This window comes from Aotus nancymaae, unplaced genomic scaffold, assembly GCF_030222135.1.
Source record: "Aotus nancymaae isolate 86718 unplaced genomic scaffold, 86718_ANA_hifiasm-v0.15.2.pri h1tg000032l_0, whole genome shotgun sequence".
NCBI lineage: Eukaryota > Metazoa > Chordata > Mammalia > Primates > Aotidae > Aotus > Aotus nancymaae.
The window spans coordinates 8,212,787-8,230,439 of record NW_026988445.1 but is presented as its reverse complement, the minus strand read 5'-3'; the positions used below and the strand labels follow the sequence as shown (position 1 = coordinate 8,230,439).

Below are 17,653 nucleotides of genomic sequence, written 5' to 3'. Positions count from 1 at the left end.
TCTCAGAGGCTGCTAATGTTTTGATATACTTTGAGTATTGTAAGTCATAAAACCTTTTGGTATTTAAGAATCTCTTTAACTTGTAAAAAATTATATTTTAAACTAGTATTGTTATTTATAATGCCCAGTCTAAGAGGGAAAGGATAAAATGTTTTTACGGTTTTCTTAATTTTCTTTTTTTCTAGTGTTTATCCAACATATGATTTTGCCTGCCCCATAGTTGACAGCATCGAAGGTGTTACGCATGCCCTGAGAACAACAGAATACCATGACAGAGACGAGCAGTTTTACTGGATTATTGAAGCTTTAGGCATAAGAAAACCATATATTTGGGAATATAGTCGGCTAAATCTGAACAACACAGTGCTATCCAAAAGAAAACTCACATGGTTTGTCAATGAAGGACTAGTAGATGGATGGTATGTTTAGTGTTTTTACAATTGACAAGAAGTAAGGACATAGTAGATCAGTGATTTTTAAACTGCTTGAGAGATAGGGAAGGTGATTGGGAGGAGGGGGAATGAGTAGGCCTATAGAATTCCTGGTTCTTATCTTGATCTCAGCCAGTACATTAGGGTTCCCCTTTCTTGTTTTAATGCCACAAATATGGAGTGTCCATTAGGGATCATAGATTGAAAAACACACATGAGGGCACGTCCTCTGCAAGTCTTAGCATTTAATAGGAAAATGGTTATGACTTTCTGTTCCTTGGTATATTTGGTTACTGATGTCTACTCTGTGCTTTTCAGCTAGGTCCCAAGAAGGTAAAAATATCCTTAAGTCAAAGGGAAGATGTAAAAGTTTATCTTGAGCTCCATTAAAAGGATATTACTGCATACTTAGTGAGGTTTGCAAATGCCTGCAGAATATTAATTTCTTAAATATATTGTTGTTTTATTACAAAGGTCTTTATAAAGTGTATTCATACATGAATGGCAAGATACCATCTTTTTTCTGATTCTTGTGGTCCTATATGGAATAGGGACCTTGAAAATGTTTGTTAAATAAAAATGTATTAATAAAATTTACATACTTCCAGGGATGACCCAAGGTTTCCTACGGTTCGTGGTGTACTGAGAAGAGGGATGACAGTTGAAGGACTGAAACAGTTTATTGCTGCTCAGGTGCGTCAGGTTTCTTTTCCAGCTTCTCTGTTTGAAATTTCAGGTACCTCTATTACTGTCCCTTTAGTCTTTATTATCTCTATTGTTCTTTCTATTCCTTGTTTGTGCCTTATGATCCAAGGGCAGCCTTTTTTTTTTTTTTTTAAACAAAGGAGTATGTTTATCACTGTTTATAATAGTGAAAAATTGAAAATGTCCTAAACTCCTAAGCTAGGTTTGGACAAAGGCAGCTGAAGTATTTATAGCAGTGAATTATATGACTGTCGACTGTGACCAGTCTGTAGACTGAACCTTTACAGTGAACTGTTAAGGGTAACCAAATTAGTTTGTGTATACTGAGTTTTACATTTCACTGGAGGTACACTCGTAAGTATTTCTCAAGTTTATTTTTTTCTAAACATGCTTAGCATGAAAAAAAGGCAAAGTTCTAATTAATACTTCTTGCCCTTAAAATCATGTTATTATTTTCTAGGGCTCTTCACGTTCAGTTGTGAACATGGAATGGGACAAAATCTGGGCATTTAACAAAAAGGTATTTATTTTAACTCTCTGTCTTCTTTTCTTGTGCCAAGTCCCAAATTATGTACTAGAAGTCATTACTGTGCTCATGGTAGAGAAAAGTTTGTGAAGATTTTTAACATTTTGCAGACTTTCAGGAAAATGGAATGTTTTCCTTTTTTAAATACGTGAAGAACATTAATGAAGCCTATTAACTATTCCAAATAAGTAACAGTGATTGAAACGAACAAACTTGGAATTATGGGGAACAGTAATAGTTTTTTCCTTAAATTTTTTATGAACACTCTGCATTTCATTTTCTGCTTTCAAGCTGCGAGCTCTCTGTAAGAAGGTATTACTTAATGCTTTTATTTGCCTTAAACATAGCTTTTAGCATATTATATGTTAAAACCTGAGATGTTATATGGCTTTGAAGCACAATCACATTTAAATAAAAGACTTGTTTATATAAACACATTGAAAATGCATTATTCATAGTGTTAAAAACCATGTCCTCTGGTTTTCTTAGTACCAAAGGGAAGATTTGGATAACTCGATTCTACCATTCCCTCGTGTGCTGAGAGGACATAGAATTTTAAAATTATATATTTCATTGAGTTGTATCGAAGGCTCATTAATTACAGTTACTTTGTCTTATTGAATCCAGCTTTTTTTTTTTTAACTGTCTGTTAACTGAAAGTCAAATGAGGAATACAGCCTATTGATATTGTTAATTATTAATTGGAAAGCAGATGCTTAGACACTATAATAAGGCAAATCATTCAAATGCCATGTTTTAAATTATGGTTTCTGTGATTGTGTTCTGTAAATTCTTATCTGAGATTGCTGCTTGATGGTGCTGATGTCTTGCCTCGAGAAATAGTTGCTTGTTTCGCATGTGTCTTGAATTTGTTTTATTTTGGTCTTTTGTGTTTAGTTTTTGATACATAAAGGAATTGTTAATTGGTTCTTTCTGTTGCTGCAGTTACTAATAATAAATATGAATAGAATTTGCTGGCAAAGTTAACATTGGTGTACTTTTCATTAACAATACGATTTTTAATGATTGTAAGTTTTAATAAAGTTAAGCATGGGCACTTTAGGTATCTGAAATATATTTTGTTGTACTCAAATAGTTCTGTAGGGTCTGTTAAGGTGAACAGCACATTTCTCTGTCTTCTTTCATATTCTCCCTAGAGAAAGAACTTTCATCTCTTCTAGATAATTCTTTTGGTATTTATTGCTTATATTTCTTTTCTTTTTCTTTCTTTCTTTTTTTTTTTTTTGTGAGACAGAGTCTTGCTCTGTTGCCCAAGCTGGAATGCAGTGGCGCAGTCTCGGATCACGGCAACCTCCGCCTCCTGGGTTCAAGTGATTCTCCTGCCTCAGCCTCCTGAGTAGCTGGGACTACAGGTGCTTACCACCACACCTGGCTAATTTTTGTATTTTTAGTAGAGATGGGGTTTTACCATGTTGGCCAGGCTGGTCTTAAACCCCTGACCTTGTGGTCCGCCTGCCTCAGCCTCCCAAAGTGCTGGGATTACAGGCATGAGCCACTGCGCCTGACATATTGCTTATATTTCTGAATGAAATATACATGTTAAACTAATTTTTTAGTTACATTTAGACATATTAGTTGACTTCCCATGATGGAAGATAAATAATTTGACCTTTTACTTTTTCTCCTTTTTGGTTTGCTTGTAGTCGATTGTCTTGCTTTGTCTCTTCCTCTCATTTGCTTATTTTTCCTTTTTTTTGTTTTTGTTTTTCTGTTAAAAAAAAAAATTAGGCCAGCTTCTCATGCCTGTAATCCCAGCAGTTTGGAAGGCCAAGGCAGGAGGATCGCTTGAGCCTAGGAGTTTGAGACCAACGTAGGCAACATAATGAGACCCCATCTTTATAAAAAACAAAATTAGCTGGGCCTGGTAGTGTGCGCTTGTAGTTCCAGCTACTTGGAAGGCTGAGGTGGGAGGATCACTAGAGCCTAGGAAGTCAAGGCTGCAGTGAGCTGTGATCATGCCACTGCATTCCAGCCTGGGTGACAGAGTGAGTCCCTGTCTCAAAAATAAAAATTAAAAAAAATTTTTTTCCTCTTTCCACCCCTGTGCACTTTTTTTTTTTTTTTGAGACAGAGTCTCGCCCTGCCACCCAGGCTGGAGTGCAAGGGTGCAATCTTGGCTCACTGCAACCTCCGCCTCCCAGCTTCAAACAATTCTCCTGCTTCAGCATCCTGAGTGGCTGGGGTTATAGGTGTCCGCCACCAAGCCCAGCTAATTTTCGTATTTTTAGTAGATACAAGGTTTCACCATGTTGGACAGGCTGGTCTCAAAGTCCTGACCTCGTGATCTGTCCACCTCGGTCTCCCAAAGTGCTGGGATTACAGGCATTAGCCACTGTGCCCGGCCCCACCTGAGTACTTTTCTAATTATGTCTCCACAAGGTGTGCAAATTTCCCACCAAGATATTCAGATGCCTTAGGTATACTTTCAGTTTCATTTTGGAGACTTCTCTGCCAGAGCCTTCTGTGCTGCCCTGGAACCTGATCTGGATTCATGGCCCATTGGCTTCTGAGGCACAGCTGTCTTCCTAGGTCTCTTCATCATCTTCCTAGGGATTCCCTTTGCTTTTGTTCTGTGATGGACATTACAGAACGTTGCTCCATTCTTGCATCTTCTTTGTTTTGTATTACCTTCTTGCTTTGCTGTGCTATACTTCTGGTAGCTCCCTGACAGGGGAGCATGGGATGAAGATTTTTGAAACTTTTTATCAGATCTGTGTTTTTAGTCTGAAATTTCATGATGATAGGCCTTGTGAGGGTCTCTTTTCATCCACATCCATTGGAAGAACATGTAGCTTCCAGTCTAGAAACTCATTCCTTCAGTTCTGGGAAATTTTCTTGAATTCTTTTTCTTTTTTTTTTTTGAAACAGAGTCTCACTCTGTTCCCCAGGCAGTGGTGCAGTCTCGGCTCACTGCAACCTCTGCTGCCCGGGTTCAAGCGATTCTCCTGCCTCACCCTCCTGAATAGTTGGGATTATAGGCGCCTGCCACCGCGCCCAGCTAATTTTTTTTTTTTTTTGAGACGGGGTCTCGCTCTGTCACCCAGGCTGGAGTGCAGTGGTGTGATCTTGACTCACTGCAGCCTCCACCTCCTGGGTTCAAGTGATTCTCCTGTCTTAGCTTCCGGAGTAACTGCGATTACAGGTGCACGCTGCCACACCTGGCTAATTTTTTGTATTTTTAGTAGAGATGGAGTGTCACCATGGTCCTCAGGCTGGTCTCGAACTTGTGAGCTCAGGCTATCCACCCATTCTAGGACTACAGGCATGAGCCACCGTGCCTGCCCCAGCTAATTTTTGTAGTTTTAGTAGAGGCAGGGTTTCACCATCTTGGCCAGGCTGGTCTTGAATTCCTGACCTTGTGATCCACCCGCTTAGCCCTCCCAAAGTGCTGGGCTTACAGGCGTGAGCTACTGCACCTGACCTTGAATTCTTTTTCTTTCTTCTCTACTGTGTGTTTCTTCTCTCCAGAACTCTTCTTGGTAAGATGTTGGGCCTCCTGGACCGGTACTCTCATTTTGTTTTCTGTCTTATTTTCCTTCTTGTCTTTTAGTTTCTCACAGATCTACTTAATTTTTATCTTCCCACCTTTCTGTTGAATTTTATTTATGCTATTGTAGTTCTAGTGTTTCTCTTGTTCTCCGAATTTTCAAAATAGCTTTCTATTCTTGTTTCATGGTATTAATAATAGGGTTTTTTTGCAGGGTAGTGTCTCTTTTCTCCATTTTGTTTATTTTGGTTTCTTTCACATTAAAGGCATTTCTCAGATGTCTGGTTAGCCTTGGTTATCTGCTTATGTTTAATATCGGGAAATAAAGAGTGATTGGAAGCCCAAAGAGCAAGACTTGGGCTTTTAACTGAGCTTCACTGTATAAAGATCTTTGTTGGAGAAGTTCCATGACAGTAATTTTATATCTTTACTCATGGATTAGGCAGTTTTCCCAGAGGCTTCATTGAATCACCTTCTGGGAGTATGAAGTCCTGGCTGCCAGGTTTTGGGGCCGAATGGGGGAAGACTACTGAGGGTTTTTTACATCTACTATCATACATTCATTATTCCCCTTGTCTCTTGTGCAGTACTCTCTCCTTTGCTTCTTTCTGGTATCTGACAGGATCTAGATACCTTCTTATTCACAGAGTAAACTTCCATTCTTTTGTCAAGGTAGGGGAGAGGCGGTTGCCTGGTTATATGGAGTGGGGAGGGGATCCTTCTATATGTTTTTCAGCTTCCAGAATTTTGTTGCTGTTATCCCCCTTCCTTTTTTTTTTTAATAAAAGACAGTCTTGTTCTGTCGCCCAGGCTATAGTGCAATCAATGGTGTGATCTTGGCTCACTGCAACCGCTGCCTCCCGGGTTCAAGCAATTCTTCTGCCTCAGCATCCCGAGTAGTGGGGATTACAGGCGCACACCACCACGCCCAGCTAATTTTTGTATTTTTAGTAGAGACGAGGTTTCACCATGTTGACCAGGCTGGTCTGGAGCTCCTGACCTCAGGTGATCTGCCCACCTAGGCTTCCCAAAGTGCTGGGATTACAGGAATTTTCCACTGAGTCTGGCTTTCTCTTTTATTATACTAATCCTTCTGGATTTGTGCCTTTAAACAAAAGAAAACCTTTCTTTTAAGTAGGGGATTGGGAGAGAGTGAAGGTTGATGATTATTTTCAGTCTGCTTTCTTTCTCCTGAATCCTATGAGATCTTTAATCATTAAACTCTATCTTTAAAACATAGCATTGTTTTTAGTCAATTGGTAGTGAAAAGGAAATCATTCTGATCATTACTTTGTTTCTGTTGCTGGCCTTCATGATGTCTTCATACACTAAAACCCATTCCCTTCAATTCTTAGGTACGTAACCCTCTCATTTAGAGTTCATGGCACTCTCAATCTCTAATTATTGCTTTGTTGTTTTCTAGCTTGCTTTATTTTTCTTCTCAAGCTCTGCAGGTAACATTTAAGTGAAGCATCAGTGAACTAAATTTAGTTTCATGGAGTTGTGAAGTGTTACTGGCAGAGCTAAATCATTCTTTGGACACTCTCCTACTCTTAACTAACTCAGCATTTTTTTTTTTTTTAAAGCAGCTTCTGTTAGAAAAAAAAAAAGTAGCTAGATTTGTTTGCATGTTCCTTTGGAGAAAAGCCTTATTTATGGAGTGAATTGTACATGGTAAAGAAAAGAAGGGAGAAATGGATGAAGGGGAAAGAGACATGGGGTGATTAGTTTTCTCAATATCCCTTCGACAATACTGTGATCCTTGTTTTCTTAGCCTGAGTTTTCATCTTGATAGCAAACTAGTACTTAATATTTTTGTGTCATAGTTATATGGAATATATCTATAAATAATTTATTTCCTTGGTAGTGGTAGGAGACATTTCAAGAGCTTACTTTGTATTAACCACACTAATTTTCTTCTTGCTTTTACTTAACTGTTAAGATTTTAACTTTTCAGTCAAGGCAGAAGAGCCACAGGTTTAAGATGTTCATTATAGAGTTGTTATCAATCTCTATCAACCCTTATTGACTGCTTTAGTTTTAAAATGTATGTATTTCAGTAGTATGATAGTTTTTCCCAACTCTCATCTCAACCCCCTTGCATTTGTTCCCAGCTAATAAAGTATGTAGAGACTTCTCTCCCCACTCCACAGATAAGGAGTCTTCCTTCCAGTGAAAGTTTTCTTGAAAATTAAACCCCAATAAGTAAAACAAAAGCATAGCTGTTCTGGTTGAAGTATGTGAAAGCAATCTGGAGGCCCTCTTGCCCTTCCCCTCCGCTTAGTGCTACCAGGGCACCTCTTTGAAATCCTTAGGACTCTTTGGAGTAATTTGAACATCACTGCTCCAGAGACTTTTAGAATTGCATACTTTCAGAGCTAAAAACACCTTTTAAGTCTTGTAATCCAAGTTTCCCAAATATGCCCGATCCTAACCATCCTATGGAATGCTTGTTAAAAATTAGATTTCTTTTTGAGGGAGTCTCGCTCTGTTGCCAGACTGGAGTGCAGTGATGTGATCTTGGTCACTGCAATCTCCGCCACTCAGGTTCAAGTGATTCTCCTGTCTCAGCGTCCTGAGTAGCTGGGACTACAGGTGTGCGCCACCACATCCAGCTAATTTTTGTATTTTTAGTAGAGACAGGGTTTCACCATGTTGGCCAGGATGGTCTTGATCTCTTGACCTCGTGATCTACCCGCTTTGGGCTCCCAAAGTACTGGGATTACAGATGTGACCCATAGTACCTGGCCTAAAAATTAGATTTCTGAAATTTACTTCATACCATTAAAATTTTAATTTTTTTAGGGGTAAGTTGTCTTAGAATCTGTGCTAACAACTGTCCCAAGTGATCATTAAAATTAGTCAAGTGTAAGAAACATCCTTCTGTTCTTTTTGTCAGCTGAGGAAACAGCTGCAGTGAACTAAGTTTCTCAGGCAGGGTTGTCTAGTTTAGCTTTTTACAAGAAATTGTATCTTACTGGCCTAAATAAGGAATAGTTATGAATTAAATCTTTGATTATTCCAGCTGAAAGGAGAAATCCTTAACTAGTAAGAATGACCTTTAAACCTCAAGGAAGGAATGAAACAGTAAATTTGAGAAGGCTGGCACTGATTTAGTGTTAGTATGAAATATAAGCAGATGAGGTTAGCAGATGAGGTTAGCAGACGAGGAGAAGTTAAATAGCTTTTCAAACTTTGCATGAATGACTCTCTGAGGATGGCTTCCTCTCTGAGTTAATTCAGAATGTCCACGATATCATTCTTTTCAGAAGCTGAAAACTACCTTCAACACTGACAAACACCCAATCCAATAATGGTAACAATGGAAAAATAAAAACAGGTTTAATTATACCACTGTTACCTACAGTCTCCTAAGGAGAAAAAGTAACTTCTATCACTTAGTTATTTGACTCTGTTTGCTTTCATCTACATTTTTCTCACATGTGCTTTATATATAGTGTCTGAACATTGCTATTGTGATTGGTCATCATGGCTAATTTTACATTCAACAGTGAAGTGAGAAAAATACATGCTACTACTGGTTTGGAAGTAGAATAGGTTAGAGCATAATGTGTATGACCATTTATTCAGTCAGTCTACAAATATTTATTGATTACCTGTTTGAGACAGGCCTTAGCTAGGTACTGAGAATATACTGGTCTCTCTCTCTATATGTAGCATGTAAACCAGTAGAAATATCATTTATACTTTTAATCTATAGAATTGCCTTATTATAGTGACTGAATGCTATTCGCCTTTTGATGGTGATGTGTTACCCTAACACTGATTAAAGAAAACAATACTGAAACAAAAATATCTGTATTCTCTTAAAATGGTCTTCTCCAAACTACAAAATCAAATATCACATTTACCTTTAGGATTAAGATATAATCCCACTGGATAATTTTTCCTTACCGTCTAATACCTGATTTTAAAATTATTTTCAAAATAACTGTAATATTATGCTTTAATTGGTTTCTTTTCACCTGCTAGTAACTATTCTTGGGAAAGAAGTCTAAATCACTTCATGAGTCTTGGTTTACAGTTGTTTCTCTTTTTTCTGCTTGATGATAAATATCAGAAAAGAGTTAACAGATGAAAAAAAAATTAGTAAATGCAGTAACAAGAAAGCCAGTTAGTATTCCTGTGCTATTATTTATTTTATTTATGGTGCTTTATAAGGTCTCTCAGTGTTTTGACATGAAGATGTATTTGTTGCAGGTTATTGACCCAGTGGCTCCACGATATGTTGCATTACTAAAGAAAGAAGTGATCCCAGTGAATGTACCTGAAGCTCAGGAGGAGATGAAAGAAGTAGCCAGACACCCAAAGGTCACTCTTAACAGTTTCACCAATGTGTTTCTCTCTGTTAGAAGAAGGAGCAGGATAATAAAAAGGAAAATGTGCTTTCATGTCAGTGGCATGATTTTGAGATGATTTTCTATTCAACCTTTTTTGTCAGGATTTGATACTAATTGAAGTAAATCTTTTTGCAGATTTTTTTGCCTTAAAGAAGTTTATTTTAGTAACAGTCCATAGCACATCGCACAGAACTGTTATGCTCAGGTGGTGCCTTTATTTTGTTTTGTAGAGTTAGCATATTTTAGTGTGTAGTGAGAATTTATCTCTTCCTAGAGTAATTCTGAAAGATGAGAAATCGAAGGTGTAGTCTTTATTAACTAGGGTATTCACTGTCACCTTTGTCTTTAAGCCAAAACATTAGACCTACTACTGTTGAATCACAGCTTGACTTCAGAGTCTCTTACACTTCCATTTCCTCTGTTTTGGAAAGTATAAGTGAAGTGAAAATAGTATCTGTTCATTTAAATTCTGAATAGGATTTTTTTTTGAAACAGCCGCACTTTGTGGCCCAGGCTGGAGTGTCAGTGGCATGATGTTGGCTCACTGACTCCTGGGTTCAAGTGATTCTTGTGTCTTAGCCTCCTGAGTAGCTGGGATTACAGGTGTGTGCCACTACACCTGGCAATTTTTGTATTTTTAGTAGAAATGGAGTTTTGCAATGTTGGCAGCCAGGCTAGTGTTGAATTCCTGGCCTCAAATGATCTGCTTACCTCATCCTCCCAAAATACTGGGATTACAAGAATGAGCCGCTGTGTCTGGCCCTGAATAGAAATCTTAAATACAAGTAGCATAGAGCTCTTTCTTAAGTCATGGTCATCCCAGATTCTCATTATTGCTTAGTTGACAATTTTAAAGCAAAACAAGAATTGTTTTTTTTTTTTTTTCCCCCCGTAATTTTGAGATGGGCCTTGCTCTGGTGCCCAGGCTGGAGTACAGTGGCATGATCTCAGTTCAATGTATCCTCTACCTTGGGCTCAAGTGATCCTTCCACCTCAGCCTACTGAATACCTGGGACTACAAGTCTCTTGCCTCCACACTTGGCTCATTTTTGTATTTTTTTGTAGAGACAGGTTTTCACCATGTTGCCCAGGCTGGTGAAAGAGTTCTTTTATTTCAGCTTTACAAGTTGTCTGTAAATAATTTCATTATATACTGAAAATTACTTTCACAGACTAACTCAGATACTAGTAGCCAAACTTATAACTATGTTCACAGACTAACTCACATATAAGATGATATACGTCGTAAAGAGCTATACATATTCTAAATTGTAGCCTTATATGATTGATTGTCTTCCCATGTATGTCATTAGCTACTTTTTAATTTTAAAGATTCGAATCCTAATAACATTTGGTGTGTGTGTTTAGTTGATTGGTTTGACTTTGCCTTTCTTTACATCTGGTTGTTTTGATCCGATAAGTAGTAGTATCTGACTTGTCATGTCACCTACAGTACGGTTAGCATAAATCCAAATCATACTGAATGTTTTAAAATTTCAATCATGAGAATAAAAGTTTTGAAGAGTGCTTTTTTTTTTTTTTTTAAATGACAGTTGTGGTCAGATTTAGATTAAATTACTAGGCTGGGCATGGTGACTTTTGCCTGTAATCCTAGCACTTTGGGAGGTAGAAGTGGGAAGATCATTTGAGGCCAAGAGTTTGAGATCATCTTGGTCAACATAGCAAGACTCTGTCTCTACAAAAAAAATTAAAAAATTAGCCAGGCATTGTGGTTCATCCTTGTAATCCCAGCGGTAGGTAGATCACTTGAGCCCAGTAGTTCAAGGCTGCGTTGAGCCATGACCATACCACTGCACTCCAGTCTATGCGACTGAGCAAGACCCTTCCTACCTCAAATAAAATTTAAAAAATTAAATTACTAAGTACTGCACATTGTTGAAAATAAGAACTAATTGTTAAGGAAGCACACTCTTAAATTGTGGCTGGATTACTCAGTTTGCTCTGTGTAATTTTCATTATAACATTTCCCTCACAAAGTGTTTTATATTTAGCCTGTCAGTATTCTGTTCTGAGCTTAGTATATTATCTGTTGTTATAACATACATTGGTGAATTCATTGAACAGTTGTTAAACACATGCTGGTTAATGTTTATTTCAAAAGGTCTTCTTGTACTTTTTTTCTTTTGAATTCTGCCAAATAAAAACTGAAATTATGGCATCCTTTTTATTCCCTGCATCTCTTTTTCTTTCCATATCATACACATTGGAAAGGCAGAAAATTTACTTATCTATAATTTATATAGGTAATACTTTCTTTAAAGTCTGTCTTCTAAAATCTGAAAAGTCCGTAATTCCTGCTAATCTGTTGTCCTATAATGTTCCATAACCACTGCTTAAGAATGACTGATTTTCTCTTTTGCTGTAGAAGCAGTGAGATTCTAAGGATAGGAAGAAGATTCTAGTTGAAGAGATACTAAGTGATAAATAACACTGCCTTAGCTATGAAATCAATGAATGATTCTTTTAGGCTGGAAGTAATCTTAGGGGCAGGCTACCTCATCTAATTCCACTAACATTAGTGGTCAGGTTGCTGATCCGATGTCACAGAGCTGGAATTCAAACTATTGATTTCTACTGAGGCCAAGTGTGTATTGTATAAATGCTAAGAACAGAATTGGGAATATGTTTATGTTAAAATAGGTAGATGGAGAAAGAGTAAAGCATTTTCTTTTTAATACAGCAGTGAACTGCAACAGTTTAGTAGCACAGAAGACTTTGGTTAAAGAATAGAATGAATGTATACATTTGCATACTGGGTTCAATAAGTTGTTGTTTCAACAGACACTCTCCTTTTCTTTATCAATCAGAATCCTGATGTTGGCTTGAAGCCTGTGTGGTATAGTCCCAAAGTTTTTGTTGAAGGTGCAGATGCAGAAACTTTTTCGGAGGGTGAGATGGTTACATTTATAAATTGGGGAAACCTCAACATTACAAAAATACACAAGTAAGAACTTTTTGTTTGTTTTCAAATAAACATGAGAGAAAAGTATTTTATTTGTATTTACTTACCAAACATTACCTAATTCAGACCCATGCATGCTGCTGACTAGTAAATCTGCTCAGATAGCTACTGCAAATTCTGGACACAAATTAAATTGTTTTCCTTATATGTTTCAATTTACTAACAGGCAATCAAGATGTCTTTTATTTGTGGTGTTGAAAATTACGTCTGGATATAAAAAATAGTTGTAATGTTTTAATGAGAAATTACATGACAGAAAGGGACTCTGTACGTTTGCCTGGCATGGGGATCTTTTAGACAGAATTTATACTAAAATTTACTTTAAAATTGATTGGTTAATAGTTTGACTTTCTAGTTACTATAGTGTGCTACACTTATGAATTTGATCTTGAGATTCTATAAATGCAGTATGCTTAAGATTAATTTATGTAAACTCTGAAATCTTAATTGTGCAGTTATTAACATATGATTGTGAATAATTGCTAAATGTTTTTAAACACAGTAATTCAGATTTTATAATGCATAATGCAGGTGGCTTTAAGTTAATAAATATGTACATGTTCCTCATCAAATGTATGTCGATCTGTTCTCTAGTTGATTATTAGTATCTCCATAGCAGTGATTGTATTGTATTTATCTATTAACCAGTATATATCTGGCATATTAGGAGCTCAAATAAATGTTTGATTTGAAATTTTTCCCAAGAAAATTTCTTATCTATTTATTACAAAATAAAGCATATTATTTTATAATAACATAAAATAATTATTATGGAACAAAATAATCAATTTATGGCAGCTGTGGTTAATATTTCTTTGAATACTTTTATATATAGAAATGCAGATGGAAAAATTATATCTCTTGATGCAAAATTGAATTTGGAAAACAAAGACTACAAGAAAACCACTAAGATCACTTGGCTTGCAGAGACTACACATGCTCTTCCTATTCCAGCAATCTGTGTCACTTACGAGCACTTGATTACAAAGCCAGTGCTAGGAAAAGATGAGGACTTTAAGCAGTATGTCAACAAGAACAGTAAGGTAACCTTCCAAAAAAACCGTATTTCACCTTTTACATTTTTCTTTAGAATTTAAAAAATTAATTTTATATATTTTGGATCCTCAGATAAAATGGAAAAGATGTGTAGAATTTTATTTAAATTTTACATCTTTATCAAAAGATGTAAGTTGGCCGAGCATGGTGGCTCATGCCTGTAGTCCTAGCACTTTGGGAGGCCGAGGTGGGCGGATCGCTTGAGCTCAGGAGTTTGAGACCAGCCTGGGCAACATGGTGAAACCTCGTCTCTACCAAAAAAAAAAAAAAAAAAAGATGTAAGGTAATGTTTCATTTTATAATGACAGAAAGTGAAGCACAGTGAGGTAAAGTAACTTGCCTGAGGATAAACAGTAAATAGTAGAGTTGGGATTGAAATCTGACCCTTGTATTTAAGTGCTATGCCAGCATTAATTCAGCTAAGTCTGTACCTGCTTCTTGCATCATATTTATAGCAGGAAAATCATTTATTTCTTCAGGAATGCTAATCAGGTTATTTAAAAAGTTTCTTGAGGCTAGTCAGTTTATGAATGCTAAATTAAATTGTCATTTATTTTAATACTTCACTGTTTCATTGTGTGTCCTTAAGTAGTGAACTTTTTAACATAATCTGTTTTAAATGGGAATACTTTAGTTAGTGGAAACTGCTTGCATTTTAGAGTTGTTTTACTCTGATTTTGAAAAAGTGTATTTTGGTCTCCTATCATCTTTACAGCATGAAGAACTAATGCTAGGGGATCCCTGCCTTAAGGATTTGAAAAAAGGAGATATTATACAACTCCAGAGAAGAGGATTTTTCATATGTGATCAACCTTATGAACCTGTTAGGTAAATAAATGTAACTGAACATCTAAATGAAAATGCTTAAAGTTCTTAAAGTGAATAATATTTTAGAAATTGGGCCAGGCTTGGCTCACAACTGTAATTCCAGCACTTTGGGAGGCTGAGGCGGGCAGATCATGATGTCAGGAGATCAAGACCATCCTGGTCAACATGGTGAAACCCGTCTCTACTAAAAAATACAAAAATTAGCTGGGCATGGTGGCGGGCGCCTGTAATCCCAGCTACTGGCGAGGCTGAGGCAGGAGAATCACTTGAACCCAGGAGGCAGAGGTTGTAGTGAGCCAAGATGGCGCCACTGCACTCCAGCCTGAACGACAGAGTGAGACTCCATCCTCCCCCCAAAAAATTGAAATGGAACTTTCACTAAAATAACATACCTGACAAATCTTTGCTCAGTTTTCTTTGTTTTATATTTAACATTTTACACTTACGTAATTTATTGTAACAAGTGATCTTTGAAACAACATGCACGTTGAACATGAATTATTCATTTCTAAAGCTAAACCATCTTATAATTAACTTTCTTGTAGCCCAAGTATAAAGAACGAAATTTCAGTACTGTGTATTACCTATCTTTGGGTGAAAATTATTACTATTATCTTTTTCTTTGTGGAGTATTTTCATTAGATAGTATAAATGGTACATTTAGAGCATTTAGAGGGGAAAAATAACCAATATTTGTATATATTTTTTTAACCATGTAATAGGATTATTAGAAGGAGAACTTTGTAAATTTTTGTCCCCTTTGTTTCTTTTCTGTTTGTCTCTGCTATATTTTTAAGTTATATCTCTGTAACTGTGGAGTCAAAACGACTCTCTGAGATTTAGACTTGTGAATCTAACTGCCTTTTAGGTATCTCTGAATAGATTCTTTCAGGCATTTCGAACTCAGTATGTTCAAACTTCCAGAATCTAGGTGTCATTTCTGATTTATTCTTCTCCTTCCCTTTTTCCACTCAGCAAACTCTGTTGTTTGTGTTGCCTGTCTAGTCCATCTCAGTGGATCCACTGCTCTGCCTTCTTTCAGGCCATAGTGTTGCTTCTTGATTGCCAAAACCAGGCTCCCAATTATCTCTTTGCCTCCAATTTCATCCTTTTCCTATTCAGTTTTCACATGCCCACCAGTCTGAAAATTTCAGATTAACAATTTTATCACATTTCTCTACTATTAAAAAATCTCTATTAGTAGGCCAGGCACTATAACTCATGACTATAATCCCAGCACTTTTCGAGGCTGAGACAAGAGGATTACTTGAGGCCAGGAGCTCAAGACCAGCTTGGGCAACATAGTGAGACCCCATCTCTACAGAAAATTATAAATAAAGAATTAACCAGGCATGATGGTACACACCTGTAATCCTCACTGCTCGAGCAGCTGAGGCAGGAGGATTGCTTGAGCCCATGAGTTCAAGGTTGCAGTGACCTATAATTGTACCACTGCACTCCAGCCTTGATGACAGAGACAGACTCTCTCTCAAAAACAAGCAAACAAAAATATTGTTAGTTTCAGGGTAAAAATCTAAACTTTTTAGTTTGACATGCAAGATTTTTCATGTTATGGTGTCTGTTGATTGATACCTGTTGGAGTTTTCTCTCCCTGATCCCTTCTGTTTAACATATATACCAGATTGCCTAGGGCTTTTCAAAAGTACTTGTTCCCTTTTCCTGGAATGGCCTTGTGTCTGTTTCTTCATATGAGTAACCTTATTCATTTTAGTATCACATTTCCTTTAGTCAAATAAGCTCATGCATGCATACAGTGTAGCACAGTGCCTGATAGTAAGCCCTCCTTAAGTATTTAGTGATGGTGGTGGTACCACTGACTAAAGTAACAGAGTATGTTCTCATTTTATTCTCAGAAAGTTTTTGAACTTTTCAACAAATACTGCTAGAAGAACTGAACAGCTACACACAAAACAGTGAAGTTGGGCGCTATCTCATATCATATACAAAAATTAACTCAAAATGTATTAAAGACCTAAATGTAAAAGCTAAAACTATAAACTCTTATAAGAGAATGTGAATGTAAATCCTTGTAACCTTAGCAATGCTGTTTTGGATATAACACCTAAATCACAAAGCAACCAAAGAAAAAAAATAAATTGGACTTAATCAAGATTAACATATTTTGTGTTTCAAAGAAAGTGAAAAGACAGGTCACAGAATGGGAGAGAATATTTGCACATATATCTGTTAAAGGACTTATATTCAGAACACAACCCAATTAACAATGGGCAAAGGATTTAAATAGACATTTCTTCAAGCAGATGTACAAATGGGCCATAAGCACACGAAAAGATGCTCAGCATCATTAGTTGTTAGGGAAATTCAGACCAAAATGATAATGAAATATCATTGCATACCACCACAATGGCTAAAATTTAAAAAAGACAATAACAAGGGTTGGAATGTAGAGAAATTGGAGCCCATATGTATTGCTGGTAGGGTTGTAGGATGGTTCAGCCACTTTGGAAAACAGTTTGATGGTTCCTCCAAAAATTAAACATGGAGTTACCATTTGACCCCTCAAATCCATTCCTGTGTATTTGTCAAAGGAAAAGAGCATGTTCGCACAAAAACATGTACATGAATGCTTATAGCTGCATTATTCATAATTGCCAAAACATGACAGTAGATTATTGCTAATTATTATACCCTTTGGAATTGAGAAATTCTTATGAATTATTATTATTTTTTTAAGAGACAGGATCTCACTCTCACCCAGGCTTGAGTGCAGTGGCATGACTTCCCCAGGCTCAGGTGATCCTCCCACCTCAGTCTCCTGAGTAGCTGGGGCTACAGGCACGTGCCACCACACCCATCTAATTTGTATTTTTTGTAGAGACAGGGTTTCACCATGTTTCCCAGGCTGGTCTTGAACTCCTCGGCTCAAGTGATCCGTCTGCCTCGGCCTCCCACGGTGCTGGGTCTACAGACATGAATCACCATACCTACCCTTAGATATTTTAAAATAAATGTTTTACGGAAATTCTTCTACTTGTAAGCAGATTAGGTGTGGTATGTAGAGAAATTTTCTTGAAGTCAAGAGTATCATTAACATCCATTAACACTCTTTGTTTTTGAGACAGAGTCTCACTCTGTCACCCAGGCTGGAGTAGAGTGGCACGATCTTGGCTCACTGCATCCTCTGCCTCCCAGATTTAAGCAAATTCTCCTGCCTCAGCCTCCTGAGTAGCTGGGATTACAGGTGCATGCCACCACGCCCGGCTAATTTTTGTA

The 17,653-nt window shown here is 37.1% G+C and overlaps 1 protein-coding gene across 2 annotated transcripts in view; it reads left to right on the top strand.

The window, feature by feature from the left end:
* EPRS1 (glutamyl-prolyl-tRNA synthetase 1) overlaps positions 1 to 17,653 on the top strand; it is a 78,003-nt gene that overhangs the window by 23,717 nt on the left and 36,633 nt on the right. The window contains exons 10-17 of one of the 2 annotated variants that reach the window (XM_064383514.1): positions 186 to 419; positions 1,040 to 1,124; positions 1,597 to 1,656; positions 1,954 to 1,974; positions 9,392 to 9,502; positions 12,360 to 12,496; positions 13,350 to 13,557; positions 14,286 to 14,398. In XM_064383514.1, coding sequence (XP_064239584.1) covers positions 186 to 419; positions 1,040 to 1,124; positions 1,597 to 1,656; positions 1,954 to 1,974; positions 9,392 to 9,502; positions 12,360 to 12,496; positions 13,350 to 13,557; positions 14,286 to 14,398 — 969 coding nt within the window. The remainder of the gene's footprint in view (positions 1 to 185; positions 420 to 1,039; positions 1,125 to 1,596; positions 1,657 to 1,953; positions 1,975 to 9,391; positions 9,503 to 12,359; positions 12,497 to 13,349; positions 13,558 to 14,285; positions 14,399 to 17,653) is intronic. The other variant, XM_064383515.1, reaches the window with a different exon arrangement.